We start from the raw sequence: 17,849 nt of genomic DNA on the forward strand, positions 1-17,849 counted from the left end.
CTTCAGACTCTGAACCTTGACTCTCTTGATTCTCCACTGTCCCTTCTCTGCCTTCTTTCATGTTCCTGTCTCTCACTTTTTTTCTACTTTTTCCTCAAAGGGGTTTGGGCTCCCTAGCTCAGCATTTGAAGAGGTCACTTTTTTGAGGGACATGCTCAGGCTTTGCTTCAGCAGGAGCCAAGAGCTTGGCCAAGGCCCAGGTCAGCTTGCGAACATCTGCTGGTGCGGGGGCAAAGGGAGAGTACTTACATGCCAGGAATTCTCTTTCTCTCTTCCCTGTCCCGCCCCCAGCCTTCTCCTTCTGTTTAGCCTGTGCACGCATGTAGGGTTTTGTGTTTTGTAGTTGGCTGATGCAATTTTCCGAGGTTTGGGCTGTGTCCTGAAACCCCAACTTTGACAAGGCTCCCTCCTCCTTCTGGCCTGGCTTTCCCACACTTTTACAATCTGTCTTTTCTCCCTTTGGCCTTCACTGTCTGATGGTGACAGACACCAGTGGGAGAGTGGGGAAGAAGCAGTTGGAACACACTGTGGGCTGTGTACTCCCTGGTCCTGGTGCTGTCACAGGGATTCGGTCCTGTCAGTGTTGTGGGTGTGTTTGCACGTGGGTATATATGCAGATATGCTGGTAAATTATTTTTAGTTGGCATTTACTGAGCCGTCACTATGGGTCACCCCTGGCTAAACATTGTATACACATCATTTCATTTAATGCATGCAGCAGCTACGGAAACTAAGGCACAGAGTTGGGGTCACACAGCTGGTAGAGACAGAGACAGGGTTCAAACCCAGATAATTGTGACTCCAGAGCCAATGTTGATAACTACTATATTCATTGACATTGAGGCTAACATTTGGACATAAAGAGGCCCTGTGGATTAGTAACCAATGAGTGTTGGTGCCTAGAGTTGACATTTTTCACTGGAAGTGTGAGCCTGGAAGACAGTACTATGTAGTCACCAAATCCCAGCAGCCAGACCATGTAGACAGATGACCAGCTTCTCTGCTAGACTTGGAGTGTTTAGTCATCTTTGGGTGGGGAAGTGAGATGTACATGTCTTCCCTTCCCTATTGGCAGACTGCCCTCTGATGGCACATGTGAGTCCTCCCACTGTCCCTGGCACGGCTAGTGTGATTGCAGACTGAGAGTCTCCTCCCTGTGGTGCAGGCCTTCTGTGGAGCCCATGACCATCTCCTGTGTGGAGCTTTCTCTGTAGCCCTCAGCCGTGACAGCAGAGAAGTCATGGTAATGCGGAGGTTGGTAAGATCTTGACAGAAAGATTTTAGGAGAAACAGGGTGAAGGTGAGATTGTGAAGTGTTTAGAGAAGGATATGTAAAATGATTACCCACACTTAATCCCTCATACCTACCCATGGATATGAGTTGGCTTTGTTTGTTTGTTTGTTTGTTTTTGGTCTTGTACCTCCTGACTTTAGGTGGAACCTGGCATTCCTTGCCATCACTGCCTCTTGAGACAGAGCTGATGTCTTGTCTCAGTCCCATTGTAAGTGTGAGGATGTGGGCACTGACAGGGGTCACATACAAGGGGCAGACAGTGTCAGCCCTTGTGGTCACAGGCTTCCCTGCCCCATGCCTCACGTTAGGAGGTGTTTTAAACCAAGAAACTACAAGGAGACCTTCCACTTCAGAACCAGGGATTAGACCAGCCAACACTTGGAGCTGAACGACCTAGGCCTTTTTTCCTCTCTGTGATGGGGTAGTATATGCATCATGCTGTGTTTCTAGGGTGGCTTGGGGCATGGGAGGATGGTGAGGAAGGCCCCCTGCAGATGTAGATGTCCCCAGCAGCTGTGTTCCAGAGCCTCCCTGCGGGTCTCATGATCTGAAGTAAAATGAGGCTCCCTGGGACACCACCACTGCTGCTACTTATGGGGAGAGGACCATTTCCAGACCCTCTCTGGCCTCTGGTTAGCTGGCCTCTGCCTGCACTTGTCCATGACCCAGAGCTCTACCTACGAATTCTATTATGTTTTTCTTCTCTAACACAAACTTTCTTTTGCTCTTGTTATTGCTTTTGTTACTGCTATCTTCATAGTAAAAATCACCCTTGATGGTTATAAAAAAAGCAGACAGGCAGAAAGAGCAAGAAAAGCACCACAGTCCTACTCAGAACCACAGTCAGCACCTTGATACAGAGCCATGCCCATCCTTATCATGGCCTGTGTATGTTTTCCAGTTTAAGCAAAAATCATCACATGGGGTGCCTGGGTGGCTCAGTCAGTTAAGTGTCCAGTTCTTGATTTTGGCTTAGGCCATGATCTCAGGGTTGTGGGATGGAGGAGCTCTGTGTTGGGCTCAGTGCTCAGTGGGAGGTCTGCTTGAGATTCTCTCCCTTTCCCCCTCCTGCACCCCCGGCTCATGTGCACTCTCTCTCTCTTAATTAATAAATAAATCTTAAAAAAAACTTGCAAAATAATTGAAACACCCTTCCATGTTAGCAGATACATTGCTATATACCGTTTTTATTGAAACAAATTTATTCAATAAAATTCAGTGTCTACTCATAATAAAAAAAATTCAAACAGTACACAGAGTTATAAAATGCAAACTAATCTTCTCCTAGGCCTTCTCTCTGAAGGGGCTGGGGTAGCCCTATGGAATATGTATATATATCGATATATATATATATCGATATATATATATATATATATATATATATATAGTTTTGTAACATACCTAAAAAGAAGCATTCTGTATTCATTGTACTTTTTCTTGACTTAATACAAAATCTTGGAGTTCTTTCCAGGCCCTTGTGCATGGCTAAATCTCATTCTTTTTTCTCTTCTGCATCATATGGATGAACTATATAGTTTACTTAACCAGTCCTCAACTGATGGACGTTAATGTTACCAGTTTTTTCCTTTATAGAAAATGCTTGAGTGAGAATTGTTATACGTGCTATTTTGGAGAACACTTGCCGGTGTGTAAGTAGTAGTACAATTGTACCTGTAGAGTACTAGCTTAGCAGCATAAAGCAGCTCAAAGAGAGTGTGCATTTAAAAAAAAAAATGATTTTGCCAAATTGTTCTCCAAAAAATGAAACTTTTTTTTTTTTTAATGAAACTATTCTTAAGGTGACCTCTTGCCTTCTGTTAAGTCATCAGCCCTCTGGTGAAGGTGCTAAGAGGTAGACACAGTGGAGCTCTGGAAGGACTGGAGCACCGCCTCTCCACCCCGCTGCCTGTTTGCTTTCCTGTTTGGAACGGCCCGTCTCTTCCTGCTGTGGCAGTCCCCTTTGCTTCCTCTGGGTCCTTCCCTCTCAAGGCTATGCCTCCAGATTTTTTTGCTGTGGTATTTTATTCTGGGGTGGGGGAAGGTTGTCCCATGTTTAGAAGCTGACTGCTTAGACCCTCGCCACCGGCTGATGGGTTGCGAGCAGCTGGGAGAAGGACCCTGGCCTTTTATGCAGCCCGTTTCTTATACCTCATTATTGTTTCCAAGATTGCTTAATCTTTAACTGCATCGGCAGGGCCCAGGTTTATGGGGACTCTGTTGCTTGATAATTGGGCAGCCCTGTACTGGGCCATCAGCAGAGTTGGTTGGGAGAGATGTTAATGGGACCCTATTAATGAAATGGCAATTAAAATTCTTTGGCCATGTTGTTTACATCAGTCTGCCAAAGCTGAGCTGAAACCTTTCAGCCATGGGATGGAAAAGCCATCGGATTTCATGTGCACATGGAGAGAAATAGCCTTTTTTTGACTGAGTCACTTGAGATCGTGGAATGAAGTGATTAAATTAAGGGCAACAAAAAACGTTGACAAATCATTTAAAAAACATGAGCCTCTGACTCAGTGAGGGTTGTCTTGTGAAATTGCTTCCTCCGGCTTGGCATCATGAAATGATGACGATGACGGGTAATGATGATTGTAGGAGTTTTTTACCCTTTTCTGAACACTTGCTAGGTGCCAGGCCTGGTGCTGCACATCCCGTAGGCATTACTTCATTTTGGCCATGTGACTGTGAGATGTGGTTATTATTTCTCCAATTTATAGATGAATAAACGGAAACACCAGGAAGCTTGAGTAACTTGCCCAAGATCATGTCGTTCGTGAGTGGAAGTGCAAGCTTTCACAGGGAGCCTGTGATACCAGAGCTCAGAGCACAGGACAGGACAGCTTCTCTGTGTGCGGCGCTTGCCTCCTTCTTGCCTCCCCCTGATTTTCTGCTTCTGACTCAAAGATGGCCATTGAAGGAGAGCAAGATATAGCTAGTTTTTGGAGAGCAAGTTTCTTTTAGGAAGCTTCCCTTATCCTGCTATTCCCTGGGTAACAGAGAACCCTGCTGTCAAAGCAATAACGCTGTGAACTCTGCAGTTTTGATGTAGCTGCTTAGTGTGTGTGTGTGTGTGTGCGCGTGCACATAGGTGTGCACCCACATGCATGTGTGTTAGAAAGGGAGAATTCAGTCACCTGGGAAAGAGAGTTCATATCCCACCATCCCCAGGGAATGGAGAGCTAGTAATATTTGGGGTCTGAGGGCTGGTGGTCATGACCCTTGTGGGAAATGGTCAAGGTAAGAGCTCTGTTACTTTCTATGAGACTTTTTCCTGGAACAGGGAAATGATGGGCCTTGAAAGCCAAATCCTGATTCAGGAAAGCTTACTTCTGCCCTCCAAAAATAGGGCAGTAGGGGACAGAGAGATTTAAAGCGGTTCCATTTTATCACTTTATCCTACTAAAATGTTTTGATTCTGTTTGTGTGTCTACCTGAGTCAGCCTGTCTTTCCTTGGTGGTTGAAGGGAGGGCAGTGACTAGTAGTTCAAGTCAGAACTACTCATTCCTATTCCCTGGGGCTGTTGGCTCTGGAATAATGGGGTTTATTTCATCTGTGTGGGTCAGAGAAGTCGTAGATGGGTTTAGTTCCATTTGTTCTGGGCTTGTAGTTTAGATGAACTTGATTAAAGGCTAGTTTATTTTATCCCATCAGGGACAAATGGGTTGGGGATTAACTTGGGAGGTTGCCCAAGCCCTAGGCAATCCTGGAGAATGGGCAGGGAGGCTTAGGACATGCAGATGTGTGGACACTGAGAGTTCAGCTTTGAGCAAGACATGTTCAAACCCTCCTCCCCCCCCCCCCGCCTTAGGAAAGAAAGACCTCACATGATAACACAGCCTGATTGGGGCCATGATAATTTTTATTTTTTGTTTTGGGTGCTTTGAAAACACATGAATAGCACTTCCTGTAGTCTGGTGGGCAGGGGGATTAGGGAAACATCTCAATCCGGGGGTTAGGTCTAAGATTTGAACCTTGGACTGATGCCAAAGGGTTTAGAACACTACTCTCCTCACGTTTTGTTTTGTTTGTAAAGAAAGGTTTTTAGACTCATGCTTTTTTTTTTTTTTTTTTGTCTCTCTGCAGTCATAACCCTAAGAGGGATTCTTAGGGTGCTCTGGCACCTACATTGGATTTTACTACAGTGGCCTGCTTAGGACAAATTACTGTCATCTTGGGGACTAAGAATGTTTGTTGTCATCATACAGTCTTGGTTTCAAAATTTGGCTATACCACTTAACTGCTCTGTGATCCTAAGCACATGGCTAAATATCTTTCTGAGCTTCCATTTCTTGATTTGTACAGTGGGGCTATTGATACTTCGGTAGGACTTTGGGGAGAAATAAGTGCCTAGCACAATGTTAGCTACTGTTAGGAAATGCCCTCCACGTTCTCCAGGCCTGCATCCTTGAAAAGATCCAGCTGTGCCCCCAGAGCAGGCCTGTTCTCATTCTTGCAGCTTTGGGAAGGTGTGTGTGTATTGCCTGGTGCAGAAAGGACGTCAGGTTATCTGGTGGTCCCCTCAGCCCCCATAATTTCTCATCCAAATGGACAGGAACGGGCATACAAAACTTGGAACTTAGTGTTTGATACTTACGGTAAAGGTTGGTTAATTAGGACTCTTAACAGGAAGTCTTAAGTGACTTTTCCCCCCGCCCCTGCTCCCATTCCTCTTTAAGAAAAAAGAAGCTGAAAGACTAGAAGAGTTAGAGTTTATTATTGGAGAGCTCCCCTTCAAGGGGCTCCTTCATGGTTGGAAGATACTCTGCTCCCCGTACATCCCACCAGTCTGCCAAAATCTAGCTTGCCTACCTCTCCATTGTATCTCCTGGAGCCTGGCACAGTTTTTCAGTAAACATGTGTTAGAGGAATGAAGATACAGCCTAGTCTGTAGCTAGACTGGGCTGTTGTTGTTTTCTAGACATGCTCTGCATTTTCCTGCTTTCATGCTGTCGTTTATACCTGGAGTGCCTCTCCCAGTCGTGGCCCTATGGACTTGGTGTTGGAGTTGTTGGCGCCTTGTCTTATGCCTCTTACAAGCCAGTAGGCTACTTGTAGGCATCAGTTCTGCTTTCTTCATTTTTGAAGAAACACTGCATCTGGCACATTTTACATTAATGGTTATCCAACATTTGCAGTCATCTCAGTAGATGTGAGTTACTTCTATTTGCTTATTTAATGCCCACACACCTTTATGAAACAGGAACTCTTATTAGCCCCATTTAACAGATGAGAAAACTGTGGTCTTAGGAAATTAAATATCATATCCCTAGACAGTTTGTTGAACTTGATGGAATTAAAGTGGGTCTCTAAGACCTTTGGGGTCCACAGCCTTACCCACAGGACCTGCAGTCCCAAGGAATGTCCCTGATGGAGTGGAAACGCTTCTCTGTTGGAGAGCAGTGCTGCCCATAGAACTGGACTTTGTGAAGCAGGAGCCTGGGCTGATATAACACTCATCCTTCCTTTCTAAAGTTTCTTAAAGATCTCAAAATGGACTCATCAGTATACATAATGGACTCAGTATATATCTCTGAGCTTCAAAACAAGCTTGAGACCTAGGTCAGTTATTACAGTCCTACTTTATGGACGATGAAGCCAAAGGCTGGAAAGAAGGGACTATTAAGAGGTGGAGTTAGGACACAAACCCAGGCATTCTCACGCTTAGCCAAGGGTATTGACTCCATTCTCCTCTAGTGCAGCAAAACAAACAGAGAATCCACAAACAAACAAGTGTTAAAGCTAGCGGATTCTCAGGGAGGTGTCTTCTGGGAGCAGAGGTGTTCCTTTCTGGGAAGCGGCTGGGGAGAGGGCTGACTTGAATATAAAGTCTTCTGGGGAACTTGTGTCTCCCAGGAAATCAAGTTGGCCAGAGCATCCTGTTCCTGCTTTTCTATCTTGTTGAGTGTTGCTAATAGAAAGGGGGCTCTGGGGGGTTGAGCTGTTCAGACAGCAGGGGAAGGGAAGAAGGAGTTTCCCTTTTTGTTCTCTTTCTCTGTGTTTCCCTGCTCATGCCCTGCAAATCTCCTCCGTCCCAGAGTGCTAGTCCTGGCTGGGAAGTGGCTGCCTCTCCCTACCAGCCTGTGCTTCCTGGGAGGATTTCTGGAGGGATTTCAGTGGGAGGTCCCAGATGGGCAGAGCAGCAGCCTGCTTTAGAAAGAAGGGACCTAGATGGAAATTCTTTAGTGCCCCAGAGGTTGAGAGATGGGGAAGTGTGGGTGCTGACTGTTTCTTGCCTTGACTGATCTTTGAGAATTTCTGGTTTGTTCACCAGGCCACCTAGAATACATACCACTACACTTTTTCTTCCTTTGCAAAATCCACACCCATCTACGTTTGGCTTTATGAGCTTTGTGGAAGGACTTTTCACACCCCGGATTTTAACTTCTTACCTCCTCCTGTTCTCTTCATTCTTTTTCCTCCTCCAAATGTCAGGTTATTGGTCAGCCAAAAAAAAAGGCAGGAAGGCTCCATGTGGCTCTGAGCCCCAGGGATGTTGGAGCTGGTTTGCCTGACTCTCCTGCTGAGCTCAGCTTTGGCAGGTCCACAGAGTATTGGTGTCCTGCATTTTGTCTTGGAGTGGTGACTCCACACCAGATTTTCCCTCCGCTATTTCTTTGTGTTGCCAACAGATGGAAGTCTCTGGTCCAGAGACTTTTTTGGAGCAGAAAGGGCATGGAGGGAGAATCCTGTTGCTTTCTCAGGCCTCCAAGCCAAGAATGCATTCCCATCACCCAAAGGAGATTGTTCACTTGCTTTTATTTAAAATTTTTTTTAGGAATGGATGCTTTAGAAATAGTAAATATTCTTAAATATTCCCTTAGTTAGAGAAGTCTTTTGAATGTCTAACCGAAAATCCAAGCTTTAACCAAAGGCATTTTCCTGTTCACATATGGAGAAATAAGACCAGCTTTTTACTTTATGACCTTTGCTTCCCATTGTAAAGGATCTGCCTTTTAAATTTGTTTTTTGTTATGTTCAAACATTCCTGAGCTTTGTGATGGGCAGGGCTTAATTGTGGGCTCAGTGATACCAGTGGGCCACTGGGGAGCAGGTGGGGAGCCCTTTCTATTGAAAGATGGAGAAAGTTGTTTATAACCAGATCTCTGAGAGTAAAATACTGACATTTGGAGGCTCTGGATGAAGGGTATATGGGAATTCTTTTGAAATTATTTCAACATAAAGTTTAGAATCAGTTTTATAAGAAATGATTTAAGTCTTCTTTGTATGGCTTTTGAGAAGCCGATGAATGTGAGAGCAGAGCTGAGCTTGCTGATTTCCCTTTCCATGCAGCTTCCTGGGCACGGAGAGACCCTTCAGTGTCCCCGAGGGCCTGGCCAGACCGTGTCGGTGTAGCCCTTGCTGGAAACTGGGAGGTGTCACTGCTAGAATTACAAGGCCAGAGAGGGTCCGCCAAAGAAAGAAGAGGGAGGCCCTGGAGCCTGGAGGGCAAGGAGCATGGATGCTCCTGGGGGTGGTGGGGCAGAACCACGAGAGTGCTAAGAAAGGAGCCCTTTCTGGGGCACATGACAAAGGGCCCTATGATCTCCAGAACCTGCTGCACCAGGAATTGTCGGCTCTTGGGCCACTTTACCTCGGCCTAGCTTGTGAAACTACTTTCATCCTTCCTTTCCCATCACAGCATTGGAGTGAAGCAAATAAGCCCTTGTATCCTCATTATACAGAGAGATAGTGGGGCCTAGGAAGGAGAGGCCATTGGCTTAGCGACACATCTTGCAAATGGCAAAGCCAGAACTTGAATCTAGTGGCCTTCTTTCTGAAGAGTACACTCCTTCACTGACGTTTCACTGTCTCTGTGGGAGCAGAATGGTGGCCTGGGCTAATGTCGGGGTAGGAATTGCACTTGGCATTTCCCTTGCATGGACATCCGGCCTGTGTGTTTTGTCTCGGTTTAGGTGTCCCCAAATTCCCCTCTATTTTAATGGTTCCCACTAGGCTGCCTGTCATGGACTGTTGCTTGCAGTGGTGGGGCCAGCTGTGTCTGGCCAGTCTGGACAGAGGCTTAGTTGGGCCTTCTTGTGAATCAGAGACCATGATAGGCTTGACTTTGGGCACAAAAGGATGATGCCTTCTGCCAGCCTTGAAATGTTGACTGCGTACCAGAACTCCCAGAGACTTCCAGCCACATAGCAGTTCTGACCCACTTTTGTTTAGCTGAGCTGCAGGGGGCTTCATCTGCAAATCTGCCAGCTTGCACCTTGAGGGGAAATGAGCTCAATTAAGTAGGCAGGTCCCAGTGAGGCTTTTCTGCAATGCCATTAATAATCACATGGAGCATGGAAAAAAAATAGAACCTCACATCTCTCTGCCCCATTTTCATCTGTGTCGATGTTCAGGCTGGAGTATCACACAGAGGGATGCCTTTGCTGCCAAATTAAGAGGCTAGTTTCCCTTCAGCCAGGATGTGCTGTCTTTCTCTCTGCCTCTCTGTCTGTCCCTTTCCCTCATGCCCACCCCCAGAGTGCCCAGGACTCGACTGTGAACTTCACAGATTGCCAGGGCTGTGGAAGGGCAGGAGCATATTGTAACTTCTGCTTTTTTTTTTTTTTTTTTTTTTTTAAACAGAGCAGCACTTTCCAGAGGTGATGCTGGGGGAAGAATTTCTTAGCCTAAGTCTGGACCAGGTGTGCAGCTTGATATCCAGTGACAAGCTGACCGTTTCTTCAGAAGAGAAGGTATGGCACGATACCTCAGTGAACCAGGATCCTCACGCATGAGGCGGTCATGGGAGGGACAGTGAAACCTTTTCTCTTTCTCAGCAGGAAAAAAAAGGAACTTATTTCTTGGCCCTTTAAATAATTAGGAAAGGACCTTCTGGCTCGTGATCACTACATTTACTGTTTGGACACTTTGAGGAGGGAATAACGCTGGTGATTTTTATGGTGACAAAGCTGCCTCCATTAACCGGACATTTATAGTTTACCAAGCGCTCTGCTAAGAGCCTTGTTCTCTTCAGTTCCCTCAGCCTTCACCACAGCCCTGTGAAGCAGGCATTGGCCTTGTCCCCACATTGCAGATGAGATGAAAACTAACTTGGAAGAGTTAATTAGCTTGTCTGTGGTCACTCAGCTGGTCACTGTAGAGTTGCAGTCTTCTTGTCCCCTGGTCTTAGCCATGGCCCCACATGGCCTCTTGGGAGCATCATTGGGCATTTCAGCCAGAGCTGACCTTTGGGAAACATCTAGTATAATGGGGGATTGGAACTTTTACTGTTGAGGAAACTGAGGCCCAGAGAAAGGATAGGATCTATTGAAGGTCCCAGTGTGAGTGACTGAGGCAAAACTAGAACCTGGGTATATTGACACCTAGTGGCCTAACTCACTGACCACACACCACTTCCTTGGTGCAACAGGCTTGATTTCTGCCCACTGCTTTGAGGGCTCATCTGTCCTACCTCTAGGTCTTCCTTCTCACTGACCCTCTGCTTGGATCATTCTCCCCTTGCACTGCCACCTGGTTGAATTCCAAACCAGTTCCTGTTCCACTTCTACCAGGAAGAACTTCTTTACTCTAGGAGATGTAGTCTTCTATATTGAAAGTAACATACACTTTGGTGTTGGCCAGTAGGGTCCAAATCTTATCTCTAGTCTTTACAAATTAATTGGTGACCTTGGGTGAGATAGTCTGCTTCTTCATCTGCTTCTCATGTATAAAGTGAGAAGGGTAATAGGACATACTTCCTGGGGTGGTTATGGGGGTAATAGCATAAGGTGTGTCAAATGCCTGGTGTCGTACCTGGTAGGTCGTACTTGGTAGGGGCTCATTGGATGGTAGCTGAGTTTATGATTGACCGTGCATCTGGAATTTATTCCTTTCTCCTCTGTGTTCCAGGATAATACTCACCTTGTTCTGCTTTTTACTGCAGTCAGTTCTGAGCCCATCTTACCTCCTCCACTCGACCATGAGTTCCCTGATGGTAGCAACCACATCTTACTCTTCCCCGCATCCTCAGAGATGCTCAATACATGTGTCGTGGATTGTCTTAGTCCACTCATTATGTCCAAGCTTGAGGTCCTTTTCTGAGGAAATAATTTAAGGAAAAGCTCTTAAAAGAGATCTTGCATTACCAATGAGTGTCCAAAGTCACATGTCCAGAGAATAGGGTGGCGTCACGAGCCCCCATCTGTTGTCCTGCAAAATTTTGATCCAGAAGAAAAACATTTGTGGATTGGAATCCTGGGCTGCCCCAAGACTTCAGAGAGATTTCCAGAAGGTGGCTGGCACACCCAGCTGGACTGTCCCTTAGGCTCAGTGAGGCTTTTACTTCCATTAACTGATGTGAGATATTGCCTGCAGGATAAAGGATGCCTCTAGCCAGGCCACGGCATCTTCCTGCCCCAGCCCCAGCAGCAAAGACTCCCTCACTTCTTGCCAAGCCTGTTTAATGTCTTCTCTGGATCGTGCTACTAAATGGGCACAGCTTGAAGGAATGAACTAGTTAGTTGATCGACCATGTGGTAGTCGGTGCACTTGGCCAGTTTGGGGCCTGCTTGAGTGTGTCCTTCAGGTGTAGTCTGAGAAAATGTCAACAGCCATATAAGCAACAGGATTTGGATCACCTTGGAGGTATTTGGGTTGAGGGGGGGACCCTTGCTACCTTTAAGTCCTGTAGGCCCATCCTGCTGTGAGATCACAGCAAGCTTTCCTCAGGTGAGGGCTTATCTGGGCTTGCTGTGTTGGGGTGGTGGAAGAGACAGGTTGTTAAGAGGGACAGGCATTTTAGTGGCCTGGAAACTATTTGGGCTTTGGACTCAGGAAGACCTGTTTCCATGCTCCACTTGATGCTCACTGACTCCTTGATTTTCAGAAGTCAGTGGTCTCTTTGAACCTCGATTCTCTTAAATGTGAAGTGGGACGACTAAGAGTACCTCCCTTATGGAGTTAGGAGGATCACAGATACTGGTTTTAAAAAATCAGATATGGTATTCAGCAGGTGCTAATAAAAGGCAGCTATCATTGTAATTACCATAGTCCTCTGTTTTGAGGCACCATTGACAGTTGTATCAGTGTTGCCACTGAATAGTGGTAAAAGAAGCCGTGGAGTTAACTCCATCTTTCCAGAAACCAAGAAGCATGGCATTGAATCTACGTGCTTCGAACATAGTCTGTAGTGCTCTCTTTCGTCCATATTGCTTACATAGGAGTTGCTTGTTCTGTGTAATTAGAGTTTGGAGTAGAGGTATGTTTGTTTAAGATTTTATTTATTTATTTGAGAGAGAGAGTACAAGCGGGGTGTAGGGGGGGAAGGCAGAGGGAGAGGCAGGCACCCCACTGAGCAGAGAGCCCGATGCGGAGCTCGATCCCAGGATCCCGGGATCCTGACCTGAGCTGAAGGCAGACGCTTAACCAACTGAGCCACCCAGGCGCCCCAAGAGTAGAGGTATTTTCCACGTCAATGAAGTTGTATATTTGGTTCTCAGAAGTTATTTGTAACTTCAGAGTTATGTGGTGCTTTTCATAAAGTAGATTACTGATGATCTTGATCCCTTTGGTACCTTTAAGGTTGGCAGTATAGTTCTTTTTTTATTTTAAAAGTTTTATTTTTCAGTGATCTCTGTACCCACACTTGAACTCACAACCCCGAGATCAAGAGACACGTGCTCTACCGATGGAGTCAGCCAGGCACCTCTAAGGTTGACAGTATAATTTGGAGGCTTATCAAAGAACAGTGGAGTTTGGCCCATGTTTTCTATTTCTAGTTTTATATCCCCTTAATTGATTACATATTGCTAGAAGTTAAATAGCTGGAAGCTTTTGACAATTGGATGTTTGTTGTTTGAATGCTAGCTCTTGAGGCTTTGAAAATTCTTTGAGGTGTTCCAGGAGATTTCATGATTTCTACTTCCTTTAGTTACATTTCATAATAGGTAATCTCTTGCATATACAATAGCCTTTTCTTTCACTATTGCATTGTAGTGAACTTAATGGAGTTTGAAGAAATGTAAGGGATCTTAATTTAAGCTAAAATTCAACTGCATTTGATGTTAGCATTTGCTGGGGCATGCCCGCATGGCTCAGTCGGTTAAATGTCCAACTCCTGATCTCCGCTTGGGTCTCGATCTCAGACCCCATTCAAATCCCACCTCAGGCTCCCTGCTGGGAGTGGAGACTACCCTAAAAACAAAACAAGACAAAAAACAAAGTAAAAAAAAAATGCTTCAAAAACAGTTGGCAGAAAACAACTGCACTGGTAATCAAATAACCTGTATTGAGCTAAATCCATATTTGAACAGTCAATCAGCTGTATTATGATTTACTTCTTTGCCTGCAGCCCACAGATTTCTTTCTGCAGCCAGATTTCAGATATTAAAATGTGAAAAAACTATGCATCTTCGAATAGAGGAAATGTGGCATTTTAGTAATGAGGATTCTAAGTGGCTGTGGCTAGGCCCCAGGCAGTTTGCTGGTCGGGAGTTTGAAAAAGTAGAGGTTCTGTGGTTGAAGTGGCTGAGTTCCAATCCTGCCTCCACTGTTCTAACAGGGGGAATGACTTTGAGCAAGTTGTTTGTCTCCCACCAGAATGGGTGCACCTTATACAGTCAAGGATTTTCTCCATCTCATGGTCACTGCCAGGGTGTTACTGGTATCAGGGTCATGGTAGACACAAAACAAACACCATTTGTTGAATGAATGAGTAAGAGAACTTCTCTATATCTCAGTCTTCTCATCTGTAAAAGGGGGGGCAATGATAGTAGAGTACCCATCTTACAGAATTGTTCTGAAGATGAAATCAGATAACATGGGTAAAGTTCTTAGCCCAAAGAGAATGTTCACTACTTTCTGCTTCATGATTACTGCTGCTATTATTACTACCACTATCCTCCTCCTCCTCCTCCTCCTCCTCTTCCTGCTCACTGTTGACTGGGGGCATTTCTCAAGGGGAAGCTCTTCCCAGAGCCCATGTTAGTCTAGGTGGTTGTGCGACCCGGGGCTTGGTGCCTAGCATGGACAGTGGGAGTAGCTCTTGTTCCCCAACATTCCCAGCTCCCTTGGCCCTGTCTGGGCTTCTCCCAGGGCTCAGATACTGTTCTTCCTCCAGCATCACTTGCCGTACCCATGCCTCTGTCCTCCAGTAGCCTCAAGCTCCTTGAGGGCTTCGAGGGTGCCTCAGCCATCTTTGAGTCACAGTAGTGCCTGATATAGAGACCCTGGCCACCTCTGTGGAGCTGCTAAGCAGAAATGCCCTGAGGTAGTGAGGGGCAGGCTGGGGCCGGACACCGCCCTGAGCCAGCTGAGGTTATGGGAATAATTTTCACATTTTTCCAGAGAATAAGGACAAATGTGGGAACTAGAGGTCAGAGGAGGCATGGATCCCTGCCATTTTTTCTCCTGTTTTTCCTTCATGTAGTTTTGGTTTTAAAATTGCTGTTATTTGAGGGAAGACAAAAGGACCTGGTAGGAGTTACAAAATCATGATTTCTTTGGGTGGGACCCCTCCCTGCTGCTGCCCTACCTACCCCTCCCCTCCCCCAGTGCAGAGCAAAAGCACAACGGAATATGCCCTTCACAGTCACTTGTTCCTTCCACAGGGAGGTGTCTGGGCTCACAGCTCAACCTGTGGGCAGGTAGTCTGTTTATTGTATTTGCCTTTGAGACCCAGAGTATGTCCCTCACCGTGGACAGCTTCTGGGACCCAGGTGCAGGCAGGGTAAGCAGTCCTCCAGGGCAGACCCATTCTAAGGAGAAAAGTGATGACTCTCCAATTTTAGTGCAGGTTTGCCACCGAATTGCAGGTTCTGAATCTTTGCTTTCTTAGCCGGTATATATGTCTCTACTTTTCAGGAATTCTCTGCCTTCTTATGAGACACTCTTGAAGTTTTCAGAGTGAGTGCTAACGGGGAAATGGCCCACAGTTTAGATACAGGTCAGAAAGACTAGTTTAGGTCCTTTAAAAAATCAGAGTCAGGTATGTATTATATCGAGAACTACACTTAGTTTCTCTTTGTGAGATCACCTATTTAATGTACTGTTGTCTCCTACACCTGTAATCAGAAGCCAGATTCTGGTGTCTTCTGAATTGGATCGGGCCCTTGTCTCCCAGGATCGTTGGTGTTGCGCGCTCTCCTGTCTGACCGCGCTAGGCTCTCCAGCCCGTGGTGGGTGGAGAATGCCGCCTGGAGCTCCTTGACCACTAGGCTAGACTTGAGTGCTTGCCGCCCAGGTATTACCCGGTGATTGAACGGTGCACCCTGCTGCCTCGCTTGAGCTGTTGGAAGCCCCATCTTCCTGTGAGGTCAGTAGTTAGAGTTGCCAGCTTCTCAGCTTGCAAACAACCATCTGGCCTGGTCCCTGGGCACAGCATTACTCCTCTTACCATTCGCCTTTGGAAAGTAGGATTTAGTATAGGCACCTATGAGCAGAACACCACAGCACTAGGACCAAAAATCAACCTTGACGGCCCACCATTCCCCACCTGCATTTCACACAGCATTTTTCCCCCCCCACAAAGTGACATTTGTATTGAGGTCAGTGCGCAGGGACATGAACAAAGTGAAATACCCACTGAACTAGATCACAGATCCGGTAACAGAACCCCGGAAGTCCCTTTCTGTCACTGCCAACCACCCCAAGAAGCATAATTACCATTCTGACTTCTCATGGATCAGTTTTGCTGTTTTTTGAACTTTATGTAAATGGAATGCTGATGTGTGTATACCTTCCGTGTGACTTCTTTGGCCCAGCGCATCATTTCTACTTCTCACACAGACTCCCAAGTCAGAGATTATTGTCCCCATTCTGCAGAGGAGGAAACTAAGGCCTGTTGACAATAAGTAGCTTTATGATTTGAAGCTGACATGTCTGCCTACTGGGCCTCTGCTCGCTATGAACACATGCCCACTCTGACAGGGAGACGGGGGTGAGTGACACTTAGCACTCTTAGAACTTGCAATCTGGGTACAAAACATGTACCTTATGTGACTGAGCGAAGTAGTTGCTTATGGTCAAAGTACAAGGAAAGGGCCCTGGAGTGTTTTATTCCAAATTGTTAGGTGGGGAAGACCTCCTAAGAAAGGGAATATTTGAGCTAAAATGTGGAGACTAAGAGTAGGATTTTGGAAAACAATTCAGGTTGAAAGGGATAGTAGGAATCCAGACATGGAAATTTGGAATACCTTATTCTACTTGGGGGAATGGTAACCGATGTGATGAGAGTCCAGGGTCTTTGGTGGGGGTCATGGGAGATGGGGCTGGAAATAGAATAGGTTAGGGGGTGAGGACTTTCTTCTCTAGGTCAGTATGTATCCCACAGTGTGCAGTCAAACTGCAATGTTTGTGAGAAGGTCTCATGTCTGACACATTCAGGAGACATTCCTGGCCAAACACAGGAACCAGGTTAAGAAACTAAAGGACTTGCCAGAGCTTTTGTATGTTAATGAGCTCTGTGAATCTCTGAGGGAGATTTGAGGTGTGTATGATGTGCTCTCCAGGCTCATTTGGTCCCAGAACATCCTTTACAACAGAATGTCTCCTGCCCATAATATTCTGAGGACGCCATTGTGGAGAATAGTCTTGAGGCCTCTTTTCTTTGGTTGCCCCAAATATTCTATGATGTATTGATTTTGCAGTTCTTTTCATCAGGAATATATAATTTTTGATTATGAGACCATCTTCAGAGGATGTTTTGTCCATGGGAGTCTGGGTTGCCTTGGGCTGTGGAAGTGCCCCTCAAAGGCAGGTTTACTGGTTTAGAAACAGTTTTTGTACTCCTTTTTGTCTTGAGTATCCCACTTCAGACCCCATATCTGTATGTGGTGTGAGCCTGGGGTTCTGATTTCTTGAAGATACATGGTTCTTAACGTCCCAGCCTCCAGGAGATGGTGAGCTCCCTTCCCCCTTCCCAGAGCAGATGGATGGAGTTCATCTAGTCCCAGTACATGGGACACAGGTAGGTAACACTGTCCACATAGAGCCTATGGTATAGACATTCTTTTTTTTTTTTTTTTTTAAAGATTTTATTTATTTATTTGACAGAGAGAGATCACAAGTAGGCAGAGAGACAAGCAGAGAGAGAGAGAGGGGAGGAAGCAGGCTCCCTGCCAACCAGAGAGCCCGATACAGAACTCGATCCTAGGACCCTGAGATCATGACCTGAGCTGAAGGCAGAGGCTTAACCGACTGAGCCACCCAGGCACCCCTGGTATAGACATTCTACCTGATGAGACACTACTTTGGAACCATTCAAATCCATATCTAAATTGTACGGGCCTGTGACCCATTTTGGCCTCAGCTTCCATTCAACTGCCAGACTTGCATTCCTTGTTTAAAACACTCAGGCACTTCCCTCTTTCTTGTGACTACGGCTCAAAACTTTATTTGTTGGTGAGAAGTCACTTTCATGTGTTTGGAGCTGCAGGGGAAGATTCCTTTCAACTCAGCTCCACCCACCATATTGACTGCAAGGCATTCTCCATCCCTGTGTCATGCTCCATTCCTTTGTAGGATTGGCGCCATGTGAAATTGTCTTCCAGCTTATAGGCATTCCTCTCAAACCACCGTGCTCCAGTCCTTCTCCTTTGGACTGCATGTCTTTAT

At 45.9% G+C, this 17,849-nt stretch overlaps 1 protein-coding gene across 2 annotated transcripts in view; it reads left to right on the forward strand.

The window, feature by feature from the left end:
• KLHL3 (kelch like family member 3) overlaps nucleotides 1-17,849 on the forward strand; it is a 113,141-nt gene that overhangs the window by 52,813 nt on the left and 42,479 nt on the right. For both annotated transcript variants that reach the window (XM_080804505.1, XM_080804506.1), the window contains exon 6: nucleotides 9,882-9,991. In XM_080804505.1, coding sequence (XP_080660631.1) covers nucleotides 9,882-9,991 — 110 coding nt within the window. The remainder of the gene's footprint in view (nucleotides 1-9,881; nucleotides 9,992-17,849) is intronic.

This window comes from Martes martes, assembly GCF_963455335.1.
Source record: "Martes martes genome assembly, chromosome: 5".
NCBI lineage: Eukaryota > Metazoa > Chordata > Mammalia > Carnivora > Mustelidae > Martes > Martes martes.